At 40.0% G+C, this 27,184-nt stretch overlaps 2 protein-coding genes across 3 annotated transcripts in view; both read left to right on the top strand.

The window, feature by feature from the left end:
• Positions 1 to 10,268, top strand: part of STAM (signal transducing adaptor molecule) — a 42,248-nt gene extending 31,980 nt beyond the window's left edge. Inside the window, exon 13 of the mRNA XM_024116394.3 lies at positions 7,197 to 10,268. Within this exon, the coding sequence (XP_023972162.1) occupies positions 7,197 to 7,404 (208 nt within the window). The 3' untranslated portion in view covers positions 7,405 to 10,268. The remainder of the gene's footprint in view (positions 1 to 7,196) is intronic.
• A 6,580-nt stretch (positions 10,269 to 16,848) lies between these two features.
• TMEM236 (transmembrane protein 236) overlaps positions 16,849 to 27,184 on the top strand; it is a 58,283-nt gene continuing 47,947 nt past the window's right edge. Inside the window, exons 1-2 of one of the 2 annotated variants that reach the window (XM_055087734.1) lie at positions 16,849 to 17,367; positions 17,705 to 17,818. The gene's annotated coding sequence lies outside the window, so the exon portion shown is untranslated. Of the gene's footprint in view, positions 17,819 to 27,184 lie in introns of both variants that reach the window. The other variant, XM_028495743.2, reaches the window with a different exon arrangement.

The following is a 27,184-nucleotide window of genomic DNA, read 5'->3' as shown; positions in this document are numbered from 1 at the left end:
TGTCAGTTGTTACCTCTCCATTTTGATTTCTAATTCTGTTGATTTGAGTCTTCTCCCTTTTTATCTTGGTGAGTCTGGCTAATGGTTTATCAATTTTGTTTATCTTCTCAAAAACCAGCTTTTAGCTTTATTGATCTTTGCTATCATTTTCTTCATTTGTTTTACCTTTATTTCTGATCTGATCTTTATAATTTCTTGCCTGCTGCTAGATTTGGGGTATTTTTGTTCTTCTTTTCTAGTTGCTTTAGGTGTAAGGTTAGATCGTTTATTTGAGATGTTTCTTGTTTCTTGAGGTAGGATTGTATTGCTCTAAATATCCCTCTTAGAACTGCTTTTGCTACATCCCATAGGTTTTGGGCCATAGTGTTTTCATTATCATTTGTTTCTAGGTATATTTTGATTTCCTCTTTGATTTCTTCAGTGTTTTCTTGGTTATTTAGTAGTGTATTGTTTAGCCTCCATGTGTTTGTATTTTTACAGATTTTTTCCTGTAATTGATATCTAGTCTCATAGCATTGTGGTCGGAAACAATACTTGATACGATTTCACTTTTCTTAAAATTACCAAGGCTTGATTTGTGACCCAAGCTATGATCTATCCTGGAGAATGTTCTGTGAGCATTTGAGAAGAAAGTGTATTCTGTTAGTTTTTTGATGGAATGTCCTATAAATATCAATTAAGTCCATCTTGTTTAATGTATCATTTAAAGCTTGTGTTTCCTTATTTATTTTCATTTTGTATGATCTGTCCGTTGGTGGAAGTGGGGTGTTAAAGACCCCTAACTCCAGCTTTCTTTTGATTTGCATTTGCATGGAATATCTTTTTCCATCCCCTCACTTTCAGTCTGTATGTGTCCCTAGGTCTGAAGTGGGTCTCTTGTAGACAGCATATATACGGGTCTTGTTTTTGGATCCATTCAGCCAGTCTGTGTCTTTTGCTTGGAGTATGTAATCCATTTACATTTAAGGTAATTATCTATATGTTTTCTTCCTATTACCATTTTCTTAATTGTTTTGGGTTTGTTATTGTAGGTCTTTTCCTTCTCTTGTGTTTCCTGCCTAGAGAAGTTCCTTTAGATTTGTTTTAAAGCTGGTGTGGTGGTGCTGAATTCTCTTCTTTTGCTTGTCTGGAAAGGTTTTAATTTCTCTGTCGAATCTGAATGAGATCCTTGCTGGGTAGAGTAATCTTGGTTGTAGGTTTTTCCCTTTCATCACTGTAAATATGCCCTGCCACTCCCTTCTGGCTTGCAGAGTTTCTGCTGAAAGATCAGCTGTTAACCTTATGGGGATTCCCTTGTATGTTATTTGTTGTTTTTCCCTTGCTGCTTTTAATATTTTTTCTTTGTATTTAATTTTTGATAGTTTGATTAATATGTGTCTTGGTGTGTTTCTCCTTGGATTTATCCTGTATGGGACTCTCTGTGCTTCCTGGACTTGATTTAGGTCCTTGTTAAACGTTTCTTGTATTTTCTCCATTCTGTTTCCAAGATTTTGGATCATCTTTACTATCATTACTCAGAATTCTTTTTCAGGTAGACTGCCTATTTCCTCTTCATTTTGTTTGGTCTGATGGGTTTTTACCTTGCTCCTTCATCCGCTGTGTATTTCTCTGTCTTCCCATTTTGCTTAACTTACTGTGTTTGGGGTCTCCTTTTCACAGGCTACAGGTTCATAGTTCCCATTGTTTTTGGTGTCTGCCCCCAGTGGGTAAGGTTGGTCCAGTGGCTTGTGTAGGCTTCCTGGTGGAGGGGACTGGTGCCTGTGTTCTTCTGGATGAGGCTGGTATTGTCTTTCTGGTGGGGAGGACTGCATCTGGTGGTGTGTTTTGGGGTGTCTGTGACCTTATTATGATTTTAGGCAGCCTCTCTGCTAATAGATGGGGTTGTGTTCCTGTCTTGCTAGTTGTTTGGCGTAGGGGTGTCCATCACTGGAGCTTGCTGGTCGTTGAGTGGTTCTGGGTCTTAGCATTGAGATGGAGATCTCTGGGAGAGCTCTCACCGGTTGATATTACGTGGGGCTGGGAGGTCTCTGGTGGACCAGTGTCCTGAACTTGGCTCTCCCACCTCAGAGGCTCAGGCCTGATACCCGGCTGGAGCACCAAGACCCTGTCAGCCACATGGCTCAGAAGGAAAGGGAGAAAAAAAAGAAAGAAGGAAAAAAAATGACAATAAATAAAGTTATTAAAATAAAAAAATTAAAAAAAAATTAAAGTAATAAAAAAAAAGAAGAGAGCAACCAAACCAATAAACAAATCCACCAGTGATAACAAGTGCTAAAAACTAAACTGAGATAAACATATAAATCAGCAACTAGTCAGTCTCATACAGCAAACCCCAAGCCTACAGTTGCTCCCAAAGTCCATTGCCTCAATTTTGGGATGATTCGTTGTCTATTCAGGTATTCCACAGATGCAGGTACATCACGTTGATTGTGGAGATTTAATCTGGTGCTCCTGAGGCTGCTGGGAGAGATTTCCCTTTCTCTTCTTTGTTAGCACAGCTCCTGGGGTTCAGCTTTGGATTTGGCCCCACCTCTGCGTGTAGGTAGCCCGAGGGTGTCTGTTCCCTGCCCAGCCAGGACCGGGTTAAAGGAGAGGCTGATTCGGCGGCTCTGGCTCACTCAGGCCATGGGGAGGGAGGGGTATGGAGTGCGGGGCGAGCCTGTGGCGGCAGAGGCCGGCGTGACGTTGCACCAGCCTGAGGCGTGCCATGTGTTCTCCCGGGTAAGTTGTCCCTGGATCAAGGGACCGTGGCAGTGGCTGGCTGCACAGGCTCCCGGGAGGGGAGGTGTGGAGAGTGACTTGTGCTTGTTCACAGGCTTCTTGGTGGCGGCAGCAGCAGCCTAAGCGTCCCATGCCCGTCTCTGGGGTCCGTGCTGATAGCCGCAGCTCGCGCCCATCTCTGGAGCTCGTTTAGGCGATGCTCTGCATCCGCTCTCCTCGTGCACCGCGAAACAATGGTCTCTTGCCTCTTAGGCAGTTCCAGACTTTTTCCCAGACTCCCTCCCTGCTAGCCGTGGCGCACTAGTCCCCTTCAGGCTGTGTTCACACAGCCAACCGCAGTCCTCTCCCTGAGATCTTCCCTCTGAAGCTGGAGCCTCAGCTCCCAGCCCCGCCCGCCCCGATGGGTGAGCAGACAAGCCTCTCGGGCTGGTGAGTGCTGGTCGGCGCCGGTCCTCTGTGGGAATCTCTCTGCTTTGCCCCCTCACCCCTGTGGCTGCGCTCTCCTCCGCGGCTCCAAAGGTTCCCCCCTCCCCACCCCCCATCTCCACCAGAGAAGGGGCTTCCTAGTGTGTGGAAACTTTTCCTCCTTCACATCTCCCTCCCAGAGGGGCAGGTCCTGTCCCTATTCTTTTGTCTGTGTTTTTTATTTTTTTTTTGCCCTACCCAGGTGCGTGGGGAGTTGGTTGCCTTTTGGGAGGTCTGAGGTCTTCTACCAGCGTTCAGTAGGTGTTCTGTAGGAGCTGTTTCACATATAGGTGTATTTCTGATGTATCTGTGGGGAGGAAGGTGAGCTCCACATCTTACTCCTCTGCCATCTTGAAGGTCCTCCTGAATTCTCCTGGATGGCTCCAACAAGGATGGTTCCCAGGGTAGGTTCTTGTGGCAGAAAGAATTCAGAGACAGAGAGGGAGGTCCAGAAAGCAAAGTGATTATTTATTTAAGCGATGGATTGTTAGGTTTTTTGCCATTGAATTGTATGAGTTCTTTATGTATTTTGGATATTTACTCCTTATCAGATAATGTGATTTGCAAATATTTTCTCCCATTTCATAGGTTGCCTTTTGTTTTGTTTGATGGTTTTCTTTGCTGTGCAGAAGCGTTTTAGTTTGATGTAGCCCCACTTACTGATTTTTGCTTTTGTTGCTTGTGTTTTTACTGTATATTCAGGAAAACGCAGCCAAGACCAGTCTCAACAACCTTTTTCCCCTGTCTTTTCTTCTAGGAGTTTTACAGTTTCAGGTCTTAAATTTAAGTTTTTATTCCATTTCAAGTTCATTTTTGTGTGTGGTGTAAGACAGGGGTCCTTTTTCATTCCTCTGCATGTGGTTATCCAGTTCTCCCAACACCGTTTGTTGAGGAGACTATCCTTTCCCCATTGAGTATTCTTGGCTCCCTTGTCAGATGTTAGTTGACCATTGATTTGGAGTTTTTGAGCCTCAAGGTTCTTAGGGGCTAATGGAGGCAAACACACACAAAGTATGTTATTACAACACAAGTTACAAATAAAGGTATATATGCAGGGTGCTTGAGGGGCCTCAGGGTTCAGGGAAGATTTCCAAGAAAAATATGCTCTTAAGACTGGAGGAAAAAGTAAGAATGATTGTCTGTCATGAACAAAGACGTGGTTTTCATGCTTTTGGTGCCCTGACATGCTATGAAATGCATGGTACCCCATGGAATGGGTGAAACGGGGAGCAGTGAAAACGCACAGTGCATGTTGGGCATTACCAGTGGTGCAGTGTTACTAAAGGGTTAAAGTCTCTGGGGGGAGAGGTGAGAGAGACGCTTGGACTTATTGACAAGGATAATGGATGGTCCTAGATACCATGTTAAGGAGCTTGGGTCTTGTCTGGGAAAGCCCGTAAAGAGCTTCAGGTGGTGATAGTGTTGATGGATTCATAGGGACTAGATTAGGAGCTGGGAGGCTAGTGTATTAAGCAAGAAATGATGAGTGTCTAACTGCAAGATAGGGATGAGAAAAGAGTTATTTAGAGGTGAGCAAGTGATTGCCTGTGGGTAACACGGTGGGGAGGTCGTGCAGAGCAGAGATATGGGAGAGTTGCTGGGGTCTAACCCTTGAACAACTGGGTGGATGGTAGGACTTCTAAGTTGAGATAAGGAATATAGTACAAAGTGGGAATGATTACAGTAATAGCTAGCATTTATGGGATAGTAAGCACTAGGTGTTGCGCTGTATGCTTTATGTGTATTAACTCATTGACAGTAATAACCCATGAAGTAGGTACACTATCATGCCCATTTTATAGATGAGTAAATTGAGGCAGGGAGCGATGGCTAAGGTCCCATTTAGCTAAGATACAGAACTAGGCATTTTGGCACCAGAGCTTAGCACTTAGTCTCAACATGATACCATAGCAGTGTTGTGACCCTTATCAATGTGACCAATAGCACGAAACCTGAGTTCTTGTAATACTTTATATTTCACAACACAACACTTGTGGAATGATAATGGGTGATGCCTTTAAGCGTGACTTACGTGGTTACATTAGTTGGTGGAATGTAGCAGCAAATGACTATCTGTTATAATAGTGAATCGGTTTAATTTGTGCAAAGTACAAGAGTATTGAATTTACCAACATGGATTTATAAACAATCTAGGAATTGAAGAAAAGTTTAAAAATAGGCAGTATTTTGAAAATTTTAGGCAATTGCCCATTGTATAGCTTGTTTTACATTTTTCACAGAGAGGTGGGGGGGAAATCTGCTTGTTAAAACTCCTAGTATTTCTCTTTGTATATATCCTGGTGTCTTACACATAGTAGAAACTCGACTGTCAGGTTGGGGATGGGAAGAGAGGACGCCGAGACATGAATCAAGACAGCTCGAAGGAGTTCTGGTTGGTGGGGTGGGATCAGTGCACAGTGGGGGGCACCTTGGACAGGAGCTCTGGCAGGTGGTCAGTTCGAGCTGGAGGCAAGGCAGGATGTGACCGTGGGTAAATGTGTTAGTGGCAGTAGGTAGAAGGTCTCTGTTATTTGCTTCTCTATTTTCAGGGAATAAGAGAAAGGAGGATATCAGGTCTTCATCTCCCCTAGTCTTCCAGCACTGCTCTTAGGGACCAGCCACTTGCATGTGGCCAGACCCAGTGGTCACTTCCTTTTGGAAATGCTTTCTTCACTTGGCCGTGACCATGCTCTCTTAGTGTTCCTTCTGCCTCATTGCCACTCTTCAGCCTTCTTTGCCTAGTGCCTCTTTATCTCCCTGACTTCTAGCTCTAGAGCTCAAAGCGCGGAGTGCTTTTTCCTCTGTCTGCAGTCGCCCCCTGGGGGATGTCGTTCAGGTCCCTGACCCTGAACGCCGCTTGTGTGTGCTGATGAGCCCCGAATTCGAGCTCCGAGCCCTTACCTCTCTGCTGGGCTCCAGACCCGCATAGCTGCCGCCTGCTCACTGCCATTTCTTGGGAATCTCCTAGGTGTCTCGCTTGACATGTCCAAAACCGTGCTTGGATTCTCCCTCCCCACATCTGCCGTGGCCCTTATCTGTAGTCTTTTCCTTTCCAGTGAATGGCTACTCTACCAGAGTAGAGTAGGACTTAGTTCTAAGATTTTACCTCAGACCTGATGCAAACTTCCTTTGATGGGACTTCCTTCAAAATCGAACCCTTCCCTCCCCTTTCCTCCCTGGCTCTTGCCAGCCGCCCCTACTGGCTCTCACCAGACGGCTCTCACCAGCTGCCCGACGGCTTCACAGGGACGATTACAGCAGCCCCCAGTCAGCTCACCTGGCTTCTGTCCTGGGCCCGGGTGAGCCTGTTAAAGCCAAGTCACATCGCATTGCTCTTGTGTCCACAGCCAACCCGTGCGTCTCCGTCCCACCCGAACACACGCCAGAGTCCTCATCGGAGTCTGCTCGCCGTGCACTCTGAGGCTCCTCTCCGCTCCGCTTCTGCCGCTTCGCTCCACGCCGCTCTCCCCTCTGTTCGCCCTGCTCCGGCCGTCAAGGCCTCCTTGTAGTTCCTTGAACACGCCTGGCCCTTTCTGTTCTCAAGGGCCTGTTTTTCTCTTTACCTGAAAGCCTGTTTCCCTAGATGATCGGTGTCACTCCCTCCCCCTCTTTCCAGGTCTCTGCTTCAGTGTAGCTCTGTCTGAGCAGCCTCCGGGACCACCCTGGATACCCAGGAATCTCTTGTCCCAGGAACTCGGGGTTCTCCCACGATGCTTTATGTTTCTTTATACCACCTCTTGTTACTACCTCTTGCCATATTATACATTTTTTTATCATCTTTTTTCTCCTGTTAGAATGTAAGCTCCATGATGGTAGGGACGTTTCCCCCTTCTTTCTTGATGATATCCCATGCCTCAAATAACAGGGTTTGGCACGTTATAGCTATTTACTAAGTATTTATTGAATGCGTTGCATGAATGAGCAACTGTTTCATGGACAGCTTTCCTGTTCATCTCTAAATGGCTGGGTAAGTCAGTATTGCTCTAACCAGTGTTCTCTCCCCTCCACAGCACGATGGGCACTTCCGTTCAGGGAGGCCCGTATCCCAGCCAGGCTTCGGTGTACAGTCCTCCTCCTGCCGCCGCTGCCGGCCCCGACGTCACCGTATACCAGAACGCAGGGGGCAGCCTGTCCCAGGTGCCGAGCTATACTTTAACATCAGCGCTGCCCCAGCCGCCTCCGCCCCAGCAGCCGTACTCTCCGAAGGCCCTGCTGTAGGGCTGGGATTCCTCTTGGAGGCAAATACCTGCTAAACGCCGATGACAATGTTATGAGATTCTTTGATATCTTAAGATTTGTTTATCCTCAGCTTATAGGAATCGTATCTTGGTCAGCAAGTTCCAATATTCAAGAAGGGAGACCTCTCTTCAATTTGCACTGACTTTTTAGAGGTCCTCCCCTCCCCCTCCCCCAGAGGAATGAAACTACTTACAACGTCTAATTCCTTTCGTAATATGAAAGAATCAGTGCAAGATTATTTGTCTCGTAAAATTACCTGGTCTGCAGAAAGTCAAACTGGCAAACACCGTTGTGGCAGATGTGTGCATAGATCGCTGTGTAACTTCACTCGTGGCCACTTTGAACCACGGTGGTGATCATGTGAATATATTTAACACTGTTAACTTAATTGACATTGCTGTTTTATTTTAATCATGAGCAACTACCATGTTTCATAATGTTTTGTGTAAATTTAAGAGAATTACAGTGTCCTTTTGAACTGCAAGAGAACAACGCTGTGGCATATGTACATGACGACATTATGTTGTCCGTGTTTCAGTTTCCCATTAAACTGAACCTTCCTTGGAGTAATTGTGCGCTGAACACACGTATGTTATGTCGTTGTGTGGCCTCTGCATACTGCTAGCTGTCATCACACCAGCGCACAGTAGCTAAATTTTTGGTGCATTTATAGGAAATGATGATGTTCCCTTTTAAACTTTTACATTTTGGCATGATACTTCAGAATACTGTGGGACCATGAGACAAAATTAAGTTGGACCACATTCTTTATATCTTACTTTTAAAGAAATAATGTTAATTTACTTTTTCCTAGTTGAAGATAGTAATTAGGTTTCTAAGCTGTATACTGTGTTTCTTGGTGGCAGTGACACCAAAGATAGAGGCAATGGATAGAAGCTTTGAAACTGGAAAGAAAACATGAATTACACTACGTTTGCAAAGTCTCTTGTAATTATTTAGGCTATAACGAAATTTGATTCATCTGTCTTATTCCACTGCTAGTCTTTTAAATATGTCTTTAACACAGTGTATCCTTCATTTCTTCATTAAAATGGATGTAAGTGGATGTTTCAAAGTCATCTAGATTCCTGGCTTTGCTTAACAGTTTGTTTATTTATTCTTGTCTTTCAAACGGGATTTATGGGCTGCTCTCTCTCTTTTAAAGTTCTAAGTGGAATTATTTTGGCTTCTTATTCAGGAGTAGTTTGAATGGATGCTTTTCTTTTAATCCATATGTAATACGTTTTCTACTGACATTTTAATCTCCTTAAATATTTATAATTTCCCTAGTTTTGTGCTGTTACGTAAACAACTGAAAAATTGAGTTGAGCATCGTAGTAAATGAATCGATTTAGTGACAGGTGTCACACCATAAATAAAGATTTAATTTCTATTTTCTGAGACTGTTATGATCAGGTACTTGCTTTCCTTTTGACAAATGATTCCATCTTTGGCAAAAGGTAGGTTCAAATTTAAATCCTCATCTTCAACTTAGGGTGTTTCACCCTAGTGTTGTGTTTTCCTGAGTTTAGAGTTCGTTGCCCTCAAATAGTAATTTTAAAATTTGAATTCAAACTTTACATTAAAATTTTTTTAATACGTTGTTTTTTGATGAACATTGTACTCTTTCTCATTCCAGTTTGAATGCTCTAGTTTAAGTGATACACTTCGTCTCAAGTCATACTGTATTTTTCTCTTTGTCTTTTGATGAATTCCTGTTTACCAATGGCAAATGTATCATTTTTCCCGTTTTATTTTGATATGCTTCATGATGTAAAATCAATGATATATTCTCTAGTATGTGTTTTGCCCTGTAAAAGTCAAAGTATGGTGAAATGGAAAAGGACTACCCTTATTACAATGCATATGCAAGTTTCTTTACCTTTATAAAGATTTAAATGATGAATACTTAAAACTGATACTATATTAGTTTGCAGTTTTCACTTAGTAGGTATAAAAATAGCAGACCGAAAAAAATCCACTGAAAAGGAACCACTGTATTTTCCATCTTTCAGATGCCATGGCAAGGACGGAAATAGGAGAGGACCAGTTAGGAGCGCAGTGATTTTGTTCTGCAACCAGTGTATGTGGGGCACCTCTGTAAAGTCTTTCTTTGAAAGATAGCTGTCCCCTTTTAAAGGGAATAGGATTATTGATAAAAAGAACTAACTATAATATGAATTTCTGTGAAGCAAATTTTACTTCTCAGTTTATTTCCTTTATAAAGTTTGTGTATCCATAAGCCAGTGACATTTGAATGGAAAAATTCAGCCCAGTTATACACGATCTAGCTTGAGTAGCCAACAACCCCACAGTCAGTTGGATGGAAAACATATCAGTGCCCTAAACCTACCTAGTAGGAATAATATGTAGTATGTCCTTACCATGATTTTACAGTCTTTTCTAACTCCCTGGTCCTGCTTCACCATTACCTGTCTCTCCTACTCAGTGATGAACCTTTTCCTGTGCCTAGAGATTCCCTTCTTTATATTAAAAACTTCTGGACCTTGTTTCTATACCTCTTAATTTTTGTAATTAGAATGCTTAATAGACCCCTAACATTCTTTTCTGATAGATACAATTTTCATATATGACATGTGTATAATTCAGCATGAAACTACCTTTAGTCCCAAGCTTCAAGTTTATACAAGATAAATTAGTGTCCTATATGATAAACCATGCAACTGCAAAAGCTATATAATTATTTTCTAAAATGAGGTCCATTGGTATAATTGGTCAAATTTTTATTTAAAATTACTGTTTTCTTTTTCTTATCTTACAGATTGTATTAAGAATTATATAGCATCCTGTTATATCTCTTTAAATATTTAATAACAAAATTATAGTTTAAATTCTTCACTCATATCATTTTCTAATTAAAAAAATTTTTTTTCATTGTCGATGAATCCTTGTACCCTTTAGAATAAATATATAAAAGAAACTTACCTAAATATTTTCTTAAAGACCTTATGTTCAGTTATCTTTTATTTTAGAATCATGGTTCGATTAAGTGTTCTAGTCAAATATCTAGATTATTTTCTATGCTGTTTATAATTACATGCCCCTCTGGTTTTTAAGCAAAGCTGCCTTGAGTTTTATGTATTCTTTTTTAGTGTGGTCGTCCTTTGAAATTACAATACTTAGTAATTTTTTTCCCTGAAGTTTTTCTAGCTTCAGCAATATTATTTCCTTATAATATTCTAGAGCATTTTAAATCTCAGTGTTTAAAATATTAGGTTTCTGTATTGAACAAAACCTAACATTTTATTGGTGATAACTTGTGGTCATACTGTTTGTTCTTTGTTGATTTTTCAACTCCCTAGCTTTACGTTAATACTTCCCTCTGCAATTATTCTCTGTTTCCTGCTTCTTTTAGAGTCAAGAGTTTCTGATAAAGATTGAAGATTAAATTATTGTGTCGGTAAGCCACTGTATAAACGCGAAAGGAACTGGTTCTAATAATCGTTTGATGTTCAGAGACTTAAAAAAAAAAGTTATGTCTGTTTTAGAAAAGAGTATATACAAATTCATTGATCTGCTGCCCTCATAAGAGTATATACAAATTCGTTGGTCTGCTGCCCTCATCAGTAACAAATACCTTTTGAGTTTATAGCCTCAAAATGTGTCTATATTTGCAAATTATGGAAGTTCTACTGTAGTAATACATATAGTACATTATGAAACACACCAGAAATAGAAATCTTACAGGGCAAGAGATAAATTATTAATAGAAATTCTAATATTTTCTTCCCATATCCCTGGTTCATTTAGTCTGTGCCCTAGGATGTATATGCCCGATTTGGAGACCACTGTTTTAGAGGTTAAGATTAAGCAGAGGGGAGTACGATGTTACTAAGTTGGCCCTTTGAAGTCAGTATCTGATAGTACAGGTGGTGCTTTTCCCAGCAACTCTTATGTTGAGAATTTTCAGACTTACAGAAAGATTGAAATAATATATTGAACACCTGGGTACACTTCGTCTTGACTGACTGATCATTAACATTTTGTCACATTTGCTTTATCTCTTTATGTATGTTTATATATACGTGTGTGTGTGTGTATCCATGTTTGTGCATAGGTGTGTCTGTATGTGCATATGCACATGTACTTTATTGTGTGAATAGACAGAGTTACAGACTTCGCACTAAACTATACACCTAAGCATTTCATCATGTATTTTGTAAGGATAAGTACATATTCCTTCATAACCTAAACCTTTGTCACATCTAAGAAGATTAACAGTAATTCTGTACTATTATTCTTACCAAACATCCCCAAACGGTTTTATAGGGACAGTTTTTTAAAAATCCAGGAAATATATCACATTTTTAATGTCCATTTATTCTCTCTTAATCTGGAGTGATCTCTTCTTTTTTTTCCTGCCTTCTTAAAGATCTACACCAGTTGTCTTGTAGTGTGTCCCACATTCTGGATTTCTCTCTTCTTTCCGTATGATGTTATTTAATTAACTTGTTGCACTGTTCTCATTATAGTACTCTTTATTATTAATTCATCCCCCCAAATTGCAGTCAGAACTATGGGACTTATGTTTACAGGGGATGAATCTAAATTTTTCAAGCTCGTATCAGAAAACTGTACATATAAATGAACATTGTTAGCCTAAAGTATGGTTATTCTGTATAAGAGACCGTGTGCTCAGGCCATTGATGCTACCATGGCTCAGTACAGTTTTGTGTTCTTCCTTTCAAATTGCATTCAGAGTACCTGAAGAAAATTTGTGCCCTTTAAAAAAATAATTGGCTCCCCTTCTCCACCATTCAAACCAAAATGAGCTTTTCTCAAGCTTGTTCATGTACCTGAGTCACTCTTGATGGCTTTTAGGTATTTTAGAAATGTCATCAACAATTATAGGACTTTGTTTTGGGATGTGTACATTTTGGCATGTTTGTTTAAAAAGACTCCTCTTTACCCTTTAGTCATATCTTCTATTAAGATATTGAAATCACTTCAGAGGAAGGGAAATCCTTTCTTTGTAAAAGTTCTAGTTTTTACTTATTTTCCTCAAATTGGTTGCCAAATTGGAATCAGGCCGACTAAAATTTATACCCACAGTCAAGTTAGAAACACATGCAAGTTACAATAATGTACACTATCAGGTTGTGAAATAGCTCGTTTAAGCCCTTACATTATTTCAGTTGGTTAATGGCTTTAAAAAAAATAGAATAAATGTTTGGAATCCATTGTTCCTGTGGCAGGATATATGAAGTTTCTTAAGTGCAGGATAATTACGTATCTTGTTACTTTAAAAAGAGATATGTAAACAATTGAGAATGTTTTTGATTAATTATGTGTAATATTATGTTAGGCATTTAAGATGCCAAATGTGAAACGTCCATACGGTATGATTATTTTCCTCAGAACTAAAGACACACAAAAAATACCTAAATACTGGTTTTGGATTTTGTTCCTTTTCCCTCAGAGAAAAAATTTTCAATTTAATATCTTTGATATTCTGTAATTTAAAAATACAATAACACTTAGTTGTGAAACATGACTGGAGAAGTTGTAGTGAAGAATACAGGTAAATTCATTCAATAATTACCAAAGAAGCTTCATTATAACAAGTCCATTTGTATAAATGGCAGATGGCACAGGATAAAAGGAAAGATTTCAGCATTTGCATTGTAAAATGTATCGGTTTTGACCACATGGTTTTTTTGTAAAGGATGTGGTAATACTTTTGGTTGAAGAAAAGAATAAGGGCTAAATTATGTTATGGGAGTTTATTGGAGTTCTATTCTGCTATGAAGTGGAAATTTCAGTTCATTGCCCAGGAATTTAGATTTTAACCCAGATATATCTTTTCTCAAAAGACTATCTTGCTAGATATGTGATCCTGGGCAGTTCCATGAATCTCTTGGGCCTTCTACTTATTTATAAATTGTAGTGTTAGTGTAACTGTTACATGATCCTTTGAAGCTTGCAGAAATTCTGTGCTTCAGATCCTCAGCCTCCCTGCCATTCAGCCTGAATAACTCATCTGTGCCACTGCAGTTACCTCATAGCTCAGAGAAGGAAAAGGTACTGAAGCTCGGGAACATGTTTCCAGCACATGGTCATAACAGTATACTCCCTGTGAGTAGTAAACTCCTGAGCCTTTTGTTGATGTTTGAGTGACCCCACCAGGAACATCTGCACTTTGAGTAGAAGCACTTTCATTTGATAGTACTTTCACTTTCATTGGGGGAAGAATTAAATAATTACGACTCTGACGCGTATACTGTTTTCATATCCTGCTTCAAGCTAAAGGAGAGAGCTAGCATTGGACTATATGAAATTTTACCGTTTTTGATGTTCTTGTAGGCAGAGTTGGGTTTATTGACGTGAAAATGGTGATGAAGCCAACATACTATACTTGCCATCCTTTGGCTTTTTTATTTACTAAGTAAGCAGATTACCTGAAATGTTAGAGAACTATGGAAACTAGCAGTTTCCGTCTTTGAGGCTGGCCGAGTGAGTCTTTTTCTAATATTCCAAATAAGGTACACAATCAGCAATGGCATTTTTTTGCATCACAAATATTTGGCCTAGAAAAATGTCGTTATGCGTTGTTACAAGTTATTAATATTAATACACATAAACATTAGCCGTTAAAGTGTTTTTTCTAGTCAACTTTTTTCTTGTATGTCAATCAGTTACATGTGTCTGTTATTTTATATAGTTATATAAAACAATTCCAAGGGTAAAATATATATTTTTTAGTTTTCTTGTTTGCACTTTAGGAAATTACATACGCTGCTGGCACTAAAGAAAATTCTTTCCTAAATTAGTTCATGCTGAATCTGATAAAGAAGGCTTATATCAAGTATTCAATAAGGTAGATAAGCTTTTTCAGAGGGGGGGAAAGACAAAATTTCTAATTGTTATCACTGGTTGTGTCATATTCTCCCTTTGTAAGCAGGAATAGTCACTGACTTTTCAGAATCTTTTTTGCTGTCTCATGCTAATTTTTTCAAGAATAATTCCAGCAGTGAATACTGGTTGAGTTTTACCAAAACAAAGAAACAAGCAAACAAAAGAAAGTTCCATATCTTATGTCATAGTAAAAATCAATTTTGTGTTTGTACAGTTAATGTTTTTTTATTTTTAAAAGATTACTTAGATCCAAGGTGGTCTTAGTGAAATGATTTAATATCAGAACATCAGGATAATTTAATTTCATTCATGGTTGCCAAATGTTTATTTACTTGGAGGAGGAGCAGGTAGGCCAGTGGATTCCTTTCAGGTTAACTTAAATATATATTTTAAATAGGAAGACTTCTAGTATCTGGAATGGAACTATATTAGGCTGCAAGTTAAATTATTGTGCTGTTGCTTAACTCCATTAAACTAAGGAATATTTTGTCTCTGCATGCCTTTCGTTTATTTGAAAGAGAATTTCTTTAAGGTTTTTAGCATGATAGGAGCAAAGTTCTGTTTTTATTTTAACTCTTTTCCAGCACTTGTATATATTTAACTCTGCGGACCTATTTGAAAAGCAAAAAACACCCCCAAATTTTATTTTATTTGCAACATGACTCTTTATTCTTTCAGCGGGGAACATTAACATTGAGTAAGTGTCCAGTTTATACTAAATGTTTGTTTTATGTATGTTATAATTCACAATGATCAGGGAAATTGTTCTCAAAAATTAAGCAGAGGAGGATAGATTAATAGCTAAAGGAGCTGAGTTTAGGCATAAAACATATTTGTTTTTAACAGTTTTGTCAAAAACACTTTGAGATTAAAAACTTTGAAGTATTATTTTCCATTTTTGATGAAGAGGTGAGCGTCATTAAATTAAAATTGACTAGCATGATCTAAATTACTGTGTGTAGTATGTTTTGAAAGTCATATTTCTAAATATTCTTTTTATCTAGTAATTCACAGCTTATTAATCAAATGCTGTGTATAGCTCATTTTTTTTCTGGGTATTTACAACAAGAGCTGTTGTCTGAGAAATGTAAAATTCTATACATAATGTTTGAAATCAATTCAAGGGCAACCTTAACGTTGTCTAGCAGATAACTCCTGTATATTGGACTTGAATGGTTGTAATTTTGGTGACCTGGAGCTCATAATAGAATACAGGGAATTCTGCTGTCATTCACATATGTGTTCTAAAAATCACTGTGCTGTGCATAACTGCAAAATAAAAAAGCCTTAGGTTTTGTGGGGAAAACCTGTTAGAGGCACAACATTCCAAAACTTCAGCAATGACATACTAAAGAGTAAAGATAAGAACCTAATATAGGGATTTCCCTGGTGGTCCAGTGGTTTGAACTCCGAGCTTCCACTGCAGGGGACACGGGTTTGATCCCTGGTTGGGGAACTAAGATCCTGCAGGCCGTGCAACGTGGCCAAAAAAAAAAAAAAACAAACAAAACAAACGAAAAATCTAATATAAACAGTATCAACTGTTTAATATGTTAAACTCTCCTTCCAAAAAAGAAAGGAAAATTAAGGAAAACCATTATATTCTGAGTTAAGTGGGCATAGCCATCATGCCATTATTTCCATTGATTTTTTTTTTTGGAAATTATCTATTAATTTGTCCTTCAGTTGGCTGACTTTTGAATGTGTACCAGGTTTTCAAGGTTTACTAACTGATTTCTAAATTTTTACCTGTTTTGCAGCACTAAATATAGTGGATATTTATTTAAATATTTAAGTACTTTTACAAATCAGAAAATATAAATACAGGTTATTTACATGTTCATTTTGACATCAACAGATTTTTGTTTTGTTGGACAAAATTCCTCCATTTATTTCTAAAGCATGCTGTGTAAATGAGCGAGCGAGTCTTCCTAGGGGTGAGGTTACCCATGTCGGTCACATCTACACTGGCTTATTGCATTCACTTTTCCTGGTCCTCAGTTTTATCATCTATAAAGTGAGTTATGTCTCTTAAGTTCTGTTGCAGCTGCACTTCCTCCAGGTGATGTGAGAAACAACATCGCTTTAATTTTATATATTTAACAAGCACTTGTGTCGTTCTTACTGTGAGATGGGTACCACTCTAAGTGCTTTTCAGATAACTCATTTAAACTAGGGTGATGTTGGAGGTGAGGAAACTGAGGCAGAGAGCTTGGTAATTTGCTCAAGGTCATCCAGCCAGATGAAGGCGAAGCTGTGGCTCAAGCCTAGGTCACGGTTGCACTCTTGTCCATCAGTTTGTCATTGAAACGTTGATTCACTCTGTACCGTGTGGAAACTCTGGATGCAGCAGTGGAGAATGAGGCAGGCCCCTGCTCTCCAGAATCTTCTCACTAAGGGAGGATTTTGTACTCGTGTGTGTGTGTGTGTGTGTGTGTGTGTGTGTGTGTGTATCCCACAGAAGGACTCCAAGGTAGATATCTGAGACTACCACATTAGAATGTAAAAATATACATTTTCAGGTTAAGTAATTGGTTCCACGTTTCTAACTGGTTTATTTAAGATGGTTTAAATAAACCACCGGGTTCTAATCTGATGGTGGTAAACTAGGTGAGATTCTTTCAGGGGACTATGGAGACGCGATAGTCAAATGGCCTACTTAATTGATACCTAAGATTAATGATATGTGTAGAAATTAAAATAGTTGTGCTGAATCATTTACCTTAAAAGTTCTTAGTCAAACCAAATCCCCTGTATGTATGTTCGTATGAGCGTCCTGAGGATCAGAATGGTATCTTTTCCGTCTTTTTATATGTATTGTACCTAGAGTAATATTTTTCCCACTGTGTTCACTTAAGTGTTGAGTGAATGATCAATTCAGTTTTACAGTGTGCAGGGTGATTCTGCAGAGAGCTCTGTGTCTGGCAGGGACCTGCCAGGAAGTCGAATTACACTCAGGAGGTCAACTGCACAAGCTTTCGTGAAAGAACTACTTACTGAAGACTAAGGGAACGAGCAAGGGACGTTGAGGCACCCTCTACCGCCAGGACCCCTGAGTCAAAAGGGGTAAGTGCTCCATAGCGATGCACGGAGCCCAGTGAGAGCTGGACCACCTGGAGGAGGGACAGACGGACAGAGCTGTGACTGGCACAGCAGGCAGGAAAGAGGCACAAGGGGAGTGAACACCCCAGCGTCCCCTGCTGCCCTCTGATCTCCTGCTGGGCCTCTCATTGGCTGAACCCAACTGGAATACAGAATGATGGGGACACCCATGTGGGGGGACAAATGGAGAACAGCCAGCATGGGAGAAACACGTCTGGATGCGTCTTAGTCCGTTCAGGCTGCTATCACAGAATGCCATAGACCGGGTGCCTTATAAGTAACAGAAATTTATTTCTCACAGTTCTGGAAGCTGGGAAGTCCAAGGTCAAGACGCTGGCAGATTCAGTTTATGAGGGCCTGCTTCCTGGTCCATAGCTGTCTTCTCACTATAACCTCTCACGGCAGAAGGAAGGAGGTAGGCAGCTCCTTGGGGTCTCTCTTATAAGGGCACTAATCCCATTCATGAGAGCTCTGCCCTCATGACCTAATCGCCTCCCAAAGACCCCACCTCCAGGCACCAACACACTGGGGCTTCGAATTTCAACATGAATTTTGCGGGAACATGAGCACTCGATCTCTAGCATGATTGAAGCGTGCATTGTCATTGAATGCAATTTGATTCACTGCTTGCAAAAATATTTAAAAATTTCTTCTATCAATTGTATTATCACATATTTTATGAAAAGCCAAACATGTTCTAGGTGTTTTCCAGTTAATCGTTTAATATTCACATTGCTAAGAGTTTACATAAAGTACTGAATTTAAATTATCAGTAGGTGGGGCTTCCCTGGTGGTGCAATGGTTAAGAATCCGCCTGCCAATGCAGAGGACACGGGTTTGAGCCCTGGTCCGGGAAGATCCCACATGCCATGGAGCAGCTAAGCCCGTGCGCCACAACTACTGAGCCTGCACTCTAGAGCCCACGAGCCACAACTACTGAGCCCGTGTGCCACAGCTACTGAAGCCCGCGCGCCTAGAGCCCATGCTCCACAACAAGAGAAGCCACCACAGTGAGAAGCCCGCGCACCGCAACAAAGAGTAGCCTCCGTTCCCCCCGCTTGCTGCAACTAGAAAAAGCCCGCACGCAGCAACGAAAACCCAGCACAGCCGAAAATAAATAAAATAAATTATCAGTAGGTGGTGCTGCTGAGATTGAATCCAGAAAAATCTATAACAGACACTTAACTGAAAGATTAGGATTCAGACAGGTTATGTGGGAAAGAATGTGACAGAGCCGTCAATTTCTGATTTATTGTTTTTCATGACATCTGAACAGCATTGATTTTTGGAATTTTGATTTACTTAATATGTGGAATATTCTGGATTTGCCCAACAAAGGAGCAGCAGTGGATGTGTCTCCACCGAATCTGAAGGATAGGCATGTTATAGATCGTTTTCTGACACGCTACACTGGGGATTAACTATTGCCTTCTTGATCCATTGCTTTGAGATAGAAGCAGTGAATCAAAATATGCATCAAGATTTTTTAAATGGTTCAAGTTTAATTTCCTGGAGAAGGGAATTACATGCCATTTAACAAGTGCCCCAAGCAATCCTTGTGGTCACACTGGTTTGGAAAATGCTGACAATATGCAGCCTCCTTCTTCTGGCCTACGTTTTCCTTATACACTTGGCCTGAGTTTTCACAAACATTCTGGGGTCACAGTCACCTTTGAAAAGGTGAATAAAGCTATGGATCTTCTCCCCAGAAAAATTCTCCCACCTAGATTGTTACATATAATTTCAGGTGTTTCAGAGATGTTTATTTATTTATTATTTATATTTATTTATTTGATGTGGACTATTTTTTTTTAAGTCTTTATTGAATCTTACAATATTGCTTCTGTTTTATGTTTTGGCTTTTTGGCCGCGAGGCATGTGGGATCTTAGCTGCCTGAACAGGGATCGAACCCACACCCCCTGCATTGGAAGGCAAAGTCTTAACCACTGGACTGCCAGGGAAGTCCCTCATAGATATTTAGAGTCCATCTATATAGGCTATTTTATGAACCCCTGTCCTATAGAATCAGTTTAAAACTCCTCAGTCTAGCTATCGAGGCTTCCCCTAACCTCGGCCCACCCCACCGATGGACCCTTTTGCCCCATTATTTCCATCATAACTCAGGAGGTGTGAAGATGAACAGATTTTATAGATTATGTTCTTGACCATAATGGAAGAATTGAAATCAAAGAACCCGTATGGTTTCTGTACAGCCTATGTGAGTTCTTCATGCTACAGATACAGTCTGTTGAGGGAAGGATCTAGGCAGGATTTCACATTTTGCATCATTGGCGTCTTCCAGGAAAATAAAAAAATGGTAAAGGAGAGTGCGTTGACCTCCTAAGCCGCTTCTTTCTAGACTCAAAGACAAGCCTTTTATTTCGAGCATAATTTTAGGGCCCTGGCGTACCACAGGGAAATGTGTTCTGGCAGCACCGTGGTGAAGCATGAGGGCTCACGTCAGGCTTCTCCAGTCTTTTTCCAAAACATCGTTTGGCATCACCAGGCCTGGATTCTACCAGCAGAGCTGTCAAGTCACTCAAAGTTTTCTTTTTATTATTGAGACTAATAGGTTTGTTACTAGTCTGAATCAACTTAGCAGTTTGCCACTGACTGTGATATAAGTTCAAATTATTATTATCATTACAGAGGAAGGTCTATAGACTAATTCCAATATCTTAGGTCAGATCCCAAATAGATATTAAAAATAGAAATCATATCTGGGCCATTACCTCTGTGATGGTGATTTAACCACTACATTGTGTTCACTTCTATATTTATTATAATGATTAGCTAGCTGTTTATGTAAAATTGGTTTATCCAAGCTTAAGTAATATAGGGAAAAAAAACCCCATAACTCATGTTGAGTGGCAAGACAAAGTTTTTAAAAACACATGCAGAGTTTTAAAATGTAAACATAGTTCTTTGTATATATGAGATTTTCATTTATTTATTTCCCATCATCTCATTTTAACAATAGTGTAAAGTTGAAGATGGAATTCAGCAGACGTTTGAGCACAGGGGGATCTGACAACTACTAAGTGGACAGAAAAAAAGGTGGCATAGCGGGCCTGACGGCCGTTCTTTTGAAAAGTCTGTTTCCAAGGTTGGCCCTTGGCTGGCATTTGGGAACTTGGATTTGAGGAGGGTTCCCACCATTCTCACAACTGACAAGAGTGGCTCACTGGGCCTAAACTATTTGCACAAATGATGTGGTTTATGCTGAACACCTGCTTTCCTTCTGGGAGTCTGGAATTTGGGGACATGTCAGGTAGAGAGTACCTACATGATCAGCTGCAGTAAAAACCCCAGGCACTGAGTCTAGAGAGCTTTCCTGGTTGGCAACATTTCGCATGCGTTGTCACAGCTTGTTGCTGGGGGATTTAAACTCGTCCTGTGTGACTCTGGACCGAGGACTCTTAGAAGCTTGTACCTCATTTTCCTGGACGTCCCCCTACGTGCCTTTTCCCCTTGCTGGTTTTGCTTCAAGTCCTTTCAGTGCAATAAATTACAGCCATGGGTACAGTATGCTGAGCTCCAAGAGGCCTCCTAGTGAATCATCAAAACTGCGGGTGGCATTGGGGTCCCTACAGCACAGCAAGATCCTGTCACTGCCTTAAAGGAGGTCATGAATGTGTAAGGAAAGAAGACATGTACTTTAAAACTACAGCATGAGGTAGAATTTAGTAAGGCATTCAGTACTATAAGAAGAGATAAGGGCTAATATTGCAGCTGGGGAGTTAGATACAGGCTTTAGTCATTTCAGTGTTTTGGAGCAAAATTTTTTCTTCAATTGTGATAATAATCGGTACACAAAAAACCCCACGTAATTAACGTACATCCTTTTGTGAGTTTGGACGTATGTATATACTCGTGTTACCATCACCACAATCAAGGTGATAACCATATCCATCATCTCCAAATTGTCCTGACGTCCCTTGGTTTTGTTTTTGTGGTAAGAACACTTAATATGACATTTACCATCTTAAACTTTTAAGTGCATAATACTTTATTATTAACTACTGGCACAACGTTTTAGAGCCCATCTCTGGAAATTACCCATCTCGTGTAACTAGCTTTATGCCCATTGAACAACTTCCCATTTCTCCATCTCCTGGTACCACCATTATATTGTCTACTTCTATTTGTCTGGCTATATTAGATGCCTCATATAAAAGGAACCACGCAACATTTTTCCTTCTGTGACTGACTTATTTCACTTATCATGTCTTCAGTGTTGTTGCAAAGAGTAGGGTTTCCTTCATTTTTTTAAGGCAGAATAGTATTCCGTTGTATGTATATACCACAATTTCCATATCCATTCGTGCTAGTGGACATTTGGGTTATTTTCATTTCTTGGCTGTTATGAATAAGGCTGCAATGAATGCAGGAGTGAAGATACCTCTTCAAGATCCTGATTTCAGTTCCATCCCAGAAGTGGGATTGCTGGATCATCTGGTAGATGTATTTTTAATATTTTGAGGATGCTCCGTACTATTTTCCATAGCAGCTATACCATTTTACATTCCCCCCAACAGTGTACAACAAAGATTCCAATTTTTCCGTATCTCTCCTCGCCAACCCTTATTCTTTTTTTTTTTTTGGATAATAGCCATCTCAACAGGTGTTGTCTTGTTCCAGATTTTAGAGGAAAAATCTTGCTTTTTCACACTGAGTATGATGTTAGCTGTGGGCTTTTCATATATGGCCTCTATTGTGTTGAAGTAAGTGCTTCTATACTTGATATAATTTTTAGAGTGCCATGAAAAAGTGTTGAATATTGTCACATACTTTTTTCTGCATGTATTGAAATAATCACATTATTTTTTGGTCCTTCATTCTGTTAATGTGATGTTGTCACATCGATTTGCACTTGTTGAACTATCCTTACATCCTAGGGATAAGTCCCACTTGGTCATGGTTTATGATCCTTTTAATGTGCTGTTGAATTAAGTTTGCTAATATTTTGTTGAGGATTTTTTTATATCCATGTTCATCAGGAATATTAGCCTGTAGTTTTTTGTTTGTTTCTTGTGTTTTTGTCTGGCTCTCCTATTAAGATGATGCTGGCCTAATAAAAGGAGTTTGGATGTGTTCTCTCTTCTATTTTCAGAAGAATTTGAGAAGGATTGGTATTAATTCTTCTTAAATTTCGATGATAGAATTTACCTATGAAGCCCTCTGGTCCTGGGCATTGTTTTTGGTTGTTGGGAGATTCTTGATTATTGATCCAGTCTCATTATTTGTTATTGATCTGTTCAGTCTTTCTATTTCTTCTTGACTCAGTCGTGGTAGTTTTTAACGTCTCTTCTAAGTTATCCAATTTGTTGATATATAATTGTTCATAATAGTCCCTTATTATTATTTTTTTAAATTTCTGTGGCATCAGTTGTAATGCCTCCTCTTTTATTTCTGATTTTGAGTTTTCTCTCCTTTTTTTCAGTTAGTTTAGCTAATGGTTTGTTGATATGTTTATCTTTTCAAAAAATGAACTCGTTTTATCTGTTTTTTGTATTGTTTTCTATTCTTTATTTCATGTCATTAGTTTCTGCTCTAGTCCTTATTATCTCCTTCTTTATGCTAATTTTGAGCTTAGTTTGTTCTTCTTCTGTTTACTTGAGGTGTAAAGTTAGGTTGCATGAGATCTTTCTTCTTTCTTAATGTAGGTGTTTATCACTAAAAGCTTCCTTCTCAGTACTGCTTTTGCTGTATCCCCTAAGCTCTGGTATATTTTGTTCTTTTTTTTTCATTTGTGTCAAGATATTTTTAAATTTCCCTTTCGACTTCTGCTTTGACCCAGTGGTTGTTCAAGAGTGTGTTGTTTAATTTCCATGTATTTGTGTGTTTTCCTGATTTCCTTTTGTTATTGATTTCTAGTTTTATTTCATGGAAGAATGCAATAAAATAAAGTAAAAAAGATTTCAGTCTTCTTAAATTTGCAGTGACTTGTTTTGTGACTTAGCATGTGATCTATCCCAGAAAATGTTCCATGTATGCTTGAAAAGAGTATATATTCCACTGCTCTTGGTTTGGAATATTCTGTATATGCTGTTAAGTCAAATTGGTTTATCGTGTTGTGCAAGTCTGCTGTTTAATTATTCATCTGCCATCTGAAAGATACATCCATTGTTGAAAATGCAGTATCATAGTCTCCTACTATTCTTGTTTTGCTGTCATTATATGTCTTGATGTATTTCTTTGTGAACTGATGATTTTCCATAGTGGTATGCTTTGATTTCCCTCTTCTTTATCTTTTTTGTGTCTACTGTTAGATTTTGCTTTGTGGTTACCGTGAGGTAAAACATCTTAAAAATATAAAAGTCTATTTTAAGCTGATAAGTTTGATCACTTATAGAAATTCTACCCTTTCACTTCCCCCCACTTTATGTTTTTGATGTCACTGTTTATCTCTTTTAATATTGTGTATACATTAACAAATTATTGTGTCTACAGTTTTTTTTTTTTGTTTTTTTTTTTGTTTTTTTTTGGCCATGCCATGCAGCTTGCGGGATCTTAGTTCCTGACCAGGGATCAAACCCGGGCCATGGCAGTGAAAGCGCAGCATCCTAACTACTGGACTGCCAGGGAATTCTCTGTCTTTTTAATACTCTTGTACTTTAACCTTTATACTAGTATAAATGATTAACACACTACCATATTACAGTATTAGAGTATTTCAAATTTGATTATATACTTTACCAGTGTTTTATATTTTCATGTTTTCAAGTTACTGATTAGCATCCTTTCCTTGATGAAAAAAGACTTGGAAGAACTACTTTTAGTATTTCTTATAGGGCAGATCTAATGGTGATGAAATCTTTCAGATTTTGTTTTTTGAGAAAGTCTTGATCTTTCCTTCCTTTCTGAAAGATAACTTTGTTGGGTAAAGTGTTCTTGTTTGGCAGAGTTTTTTTGTTTGTTTGTTTGTTTCCCCAACACACTGAATATATCATCTGACCCTCTCTTGGCTGGCAAGGTTTCTGCTGAGAAATTTGCTGATGGACTTATGTGGGCCCTTATATGTGAGGAATTTATTTATCTTTTTTAAAAAAATTGTCTCTTTGTTTTTGATTTTAGGCTGTTTTATTATAATGTATCTTGGAGAAAATCTTTTTGAAATGAAATTTCGGGATGACCTGTTAGCTTCATGAACTTGGGTGTCCAGATCTCCCTCCAGATTGAGAAGTTCTCAGCCATTATTTCTTTTAATGAGCTTTCTGCCATTTCTCCCTCTTTTCTTCTGGGACTCCAATAATGTGTAGATCGTTTCTCTCAATGGTGTCCCACAGTTCTTGGAGGATTTGTTCACTCTTTTTCATTCTTTTTTCTTATGCTGCTCTGACTGAAGGATTTCAAATGACCTATATTCTAGTTTACTGATTTTTTCTCTTGTGTGGTCAAGTGTGCCGTCAAAGCTCTCTATTGAGTTATTCAGTTCATTTTATTCTTCAACTCTAGGATTTTTTTTTAATGGTTTCAGTTTCTTTGTTGAACTTCTTGTATTGTTCATGCATTGTTTTCCTAGTGTCCTTTAGTTGTCCGTGTGCTGTCAAAGCTCTCTATTGAGTTATTCAGTTCATTTTATTCTTCAACTCTAGGATTTTTTTTAATGGTTTCAGTTTCTTTGTTGAACTTCTTGTATTCATGCATTGTTTTCCTAGTGTCCTTTAGTTGTCCCTGCTTTCAGAGGGTTATTTTGAATTCTTTGTGAGACAGTTCATAGATCTCCCTTTCTTTAGGATCAGTCACTGGAGCTAATCATATTACTTTGATTATTAGTGATCCTGTGGCTTTGTGTTGGTTTCTGTGCATTTGAGGAAGTAGGCACCTCTTCCAGTCTTTACAGATTGGCTTCAGCAGGGAAAGCCCTTTACTAGTGAGACATTCCAGGTGAACCATCTGGTGTTGTCTGTGGTTGGCCTTGCTGATGGAGGCCCTGGGCTGGCAGCTCTGGTGCCTGGATCAGCAGATGGGCAGGCTTGGTGCCTGAGTCCTTATGGTCAAGCCTGGATCCTGGCTCCACAGAGCCAGCTAAGTGCTGTGAACCTGGGGTGAGCCCAGTGTCTGGGTCTGCAAGTGCTGGCTTGCTGCTAGGCTGGGCACCTGGCTTCATGGAGCTAACATGGTGCTGGGGTGGGTTGGGAGCCTGGGTCTGTGATAGCAGACCTGGCCCTGGGCCTGGCTGGGAGCCTGGGTTCATGGGGGCTAGTCTGATGCCAGTGCTGGGATGGGCTGGGATCCTGGGTTTACAGGAGCCCACCGGAAGCCTGACAGCACAGGAGCCACCTGGGGCTGTGGAAGCTGGCAGTGCTGGGCTCTGCAGTGAAGCTGGGTGCTCACTTCATTCTCCTGCCACGGGAAGGATGTCTGTTTCCCCAATGGGCTGCCCACGTTTAGGTAACTTCACATAATGTGATTATTTTTCCTGCCATCTTCAATGGCTCTTTTCTTATTTCTTTGCTCCATCCAGGTGCTGTAATCCCTCACCTGGAACTCTTAGTTCTTCTGGAGGTATTTTCACATGTGGATAGTTGTTCCAGCGGATGTTTCTGGGAAAGGATGGGTGCTGGAAATTCTAATACTGCCATCTTGCTGATGTTACTCCATCCCATTTTGTTCCTGTGTTTTCCTGATTTTGCTTAGGTGTTTATCTGTGTTCTCTTGTAGTCCATTGTGCTTTTTAAGATGATTAGTGTGAATTCTTTGTCAGTTTGTGGAACTCCATTTCTTTAGGGTCAATAACTAGAAGTAAATGTTTCCTTTGGTGGTGTTATGTTTCCCTGATTCTTTGTGATGTTTGTATCCTTTGTTGGTGTCTGTGAATTTCAAGACCGTCTCAACAGGCTGGCTCCAAAAGGGAAAGGACTTCATCAGTATGACTCAGCCTGGCCTGGGATCCTGGGGTTCTGTATTTTGGTGGCATCCACAGGCAGGGGGGGTTCACTTCCAGGGTCCTTGGGGTCTGTCGTTCAGCAGTGCTTGTGGGGTTTGTGATTGGGCAGGACTGGCTAGTGGGGTCTCTAGTTGAATGGGGCCGGCTGGTGGAGCTCTGTGGTCAGGTGCGGTTGTTTGTGTGGCTGTGGTGCCGTCTCTGAGATCTGTGTGTACTAGCCGCTGAAAACCCCTGCCTCTTTTTAACTTCTTAACCGTCTCCAGGTGGTCTAGCTGTGCCAATTTCTTCAGTTTTCTGCATGAGGTGAGACAGAAGTGGGCCTCTTGAGGAGTGCCCTGAAATGCTGGGAAAGTTGGATATGCACCTTGGTCTCTCTTTTCTCCACTAGAGAAATATTGGGCCGAAGGGGATCCTTCTTGGTGCTGATGTGCCAGCTTGGTGGGGCGTTGGGGGGCAATGCAGACAAAGTGAAACTGTTCTTCTTATCCTTTTAAATGTGATTTTTCTTAGTTTTCATGCTCTACTGGGGTGCTGTAGCCTCTTCCCTGGGTTCTGGAATTCTCACAAAGGCATTCTTGTCCATGGATAGTTGCTAAACTGGTGTTTCTGTTGGGAGACTAGGGCTGGGGACTTCCCATTCCACCGTCTTGCAGATGTCACACCTTGGAGCAAACTTAAACGTCTATTCTATTAAGACCTCTGAAGGAGTATTCTATTTCTCTAGCTAGACTAGTTTCTTGAGCTCGAGAATGTGCCCGCTTTTATTCGGGAAACTTTACCTGAATCTCTGGGTTGACCACGTCCCCTTCCTCTCTGCACTGGAGATGGCTCGGACCCGCATCTCTCATTGCACTCGTACTGAAATGATTCATAGCTCTATCCGTCTC

This window comes from Physeter macrocephalus, chromosome 11 (genome assembly GCF_002837175.3).
Source record: "Physeter macrocephalus isolate SW-GA chromosome 11, ASM283717v5, whole genome shotgun sequence".
Taxonomy (NCBI): domain Eukaryota; kingdom Metazoa; phylum Chordata; class Mammalia; order Artiodactyla; family Physeteridae; genus Physeter; species Physeter macrocephalus.
Note: the sequence above shows the minus strand (reverse complement) of the source record. Positions and strands in the feature narration are given on the sequence as shown.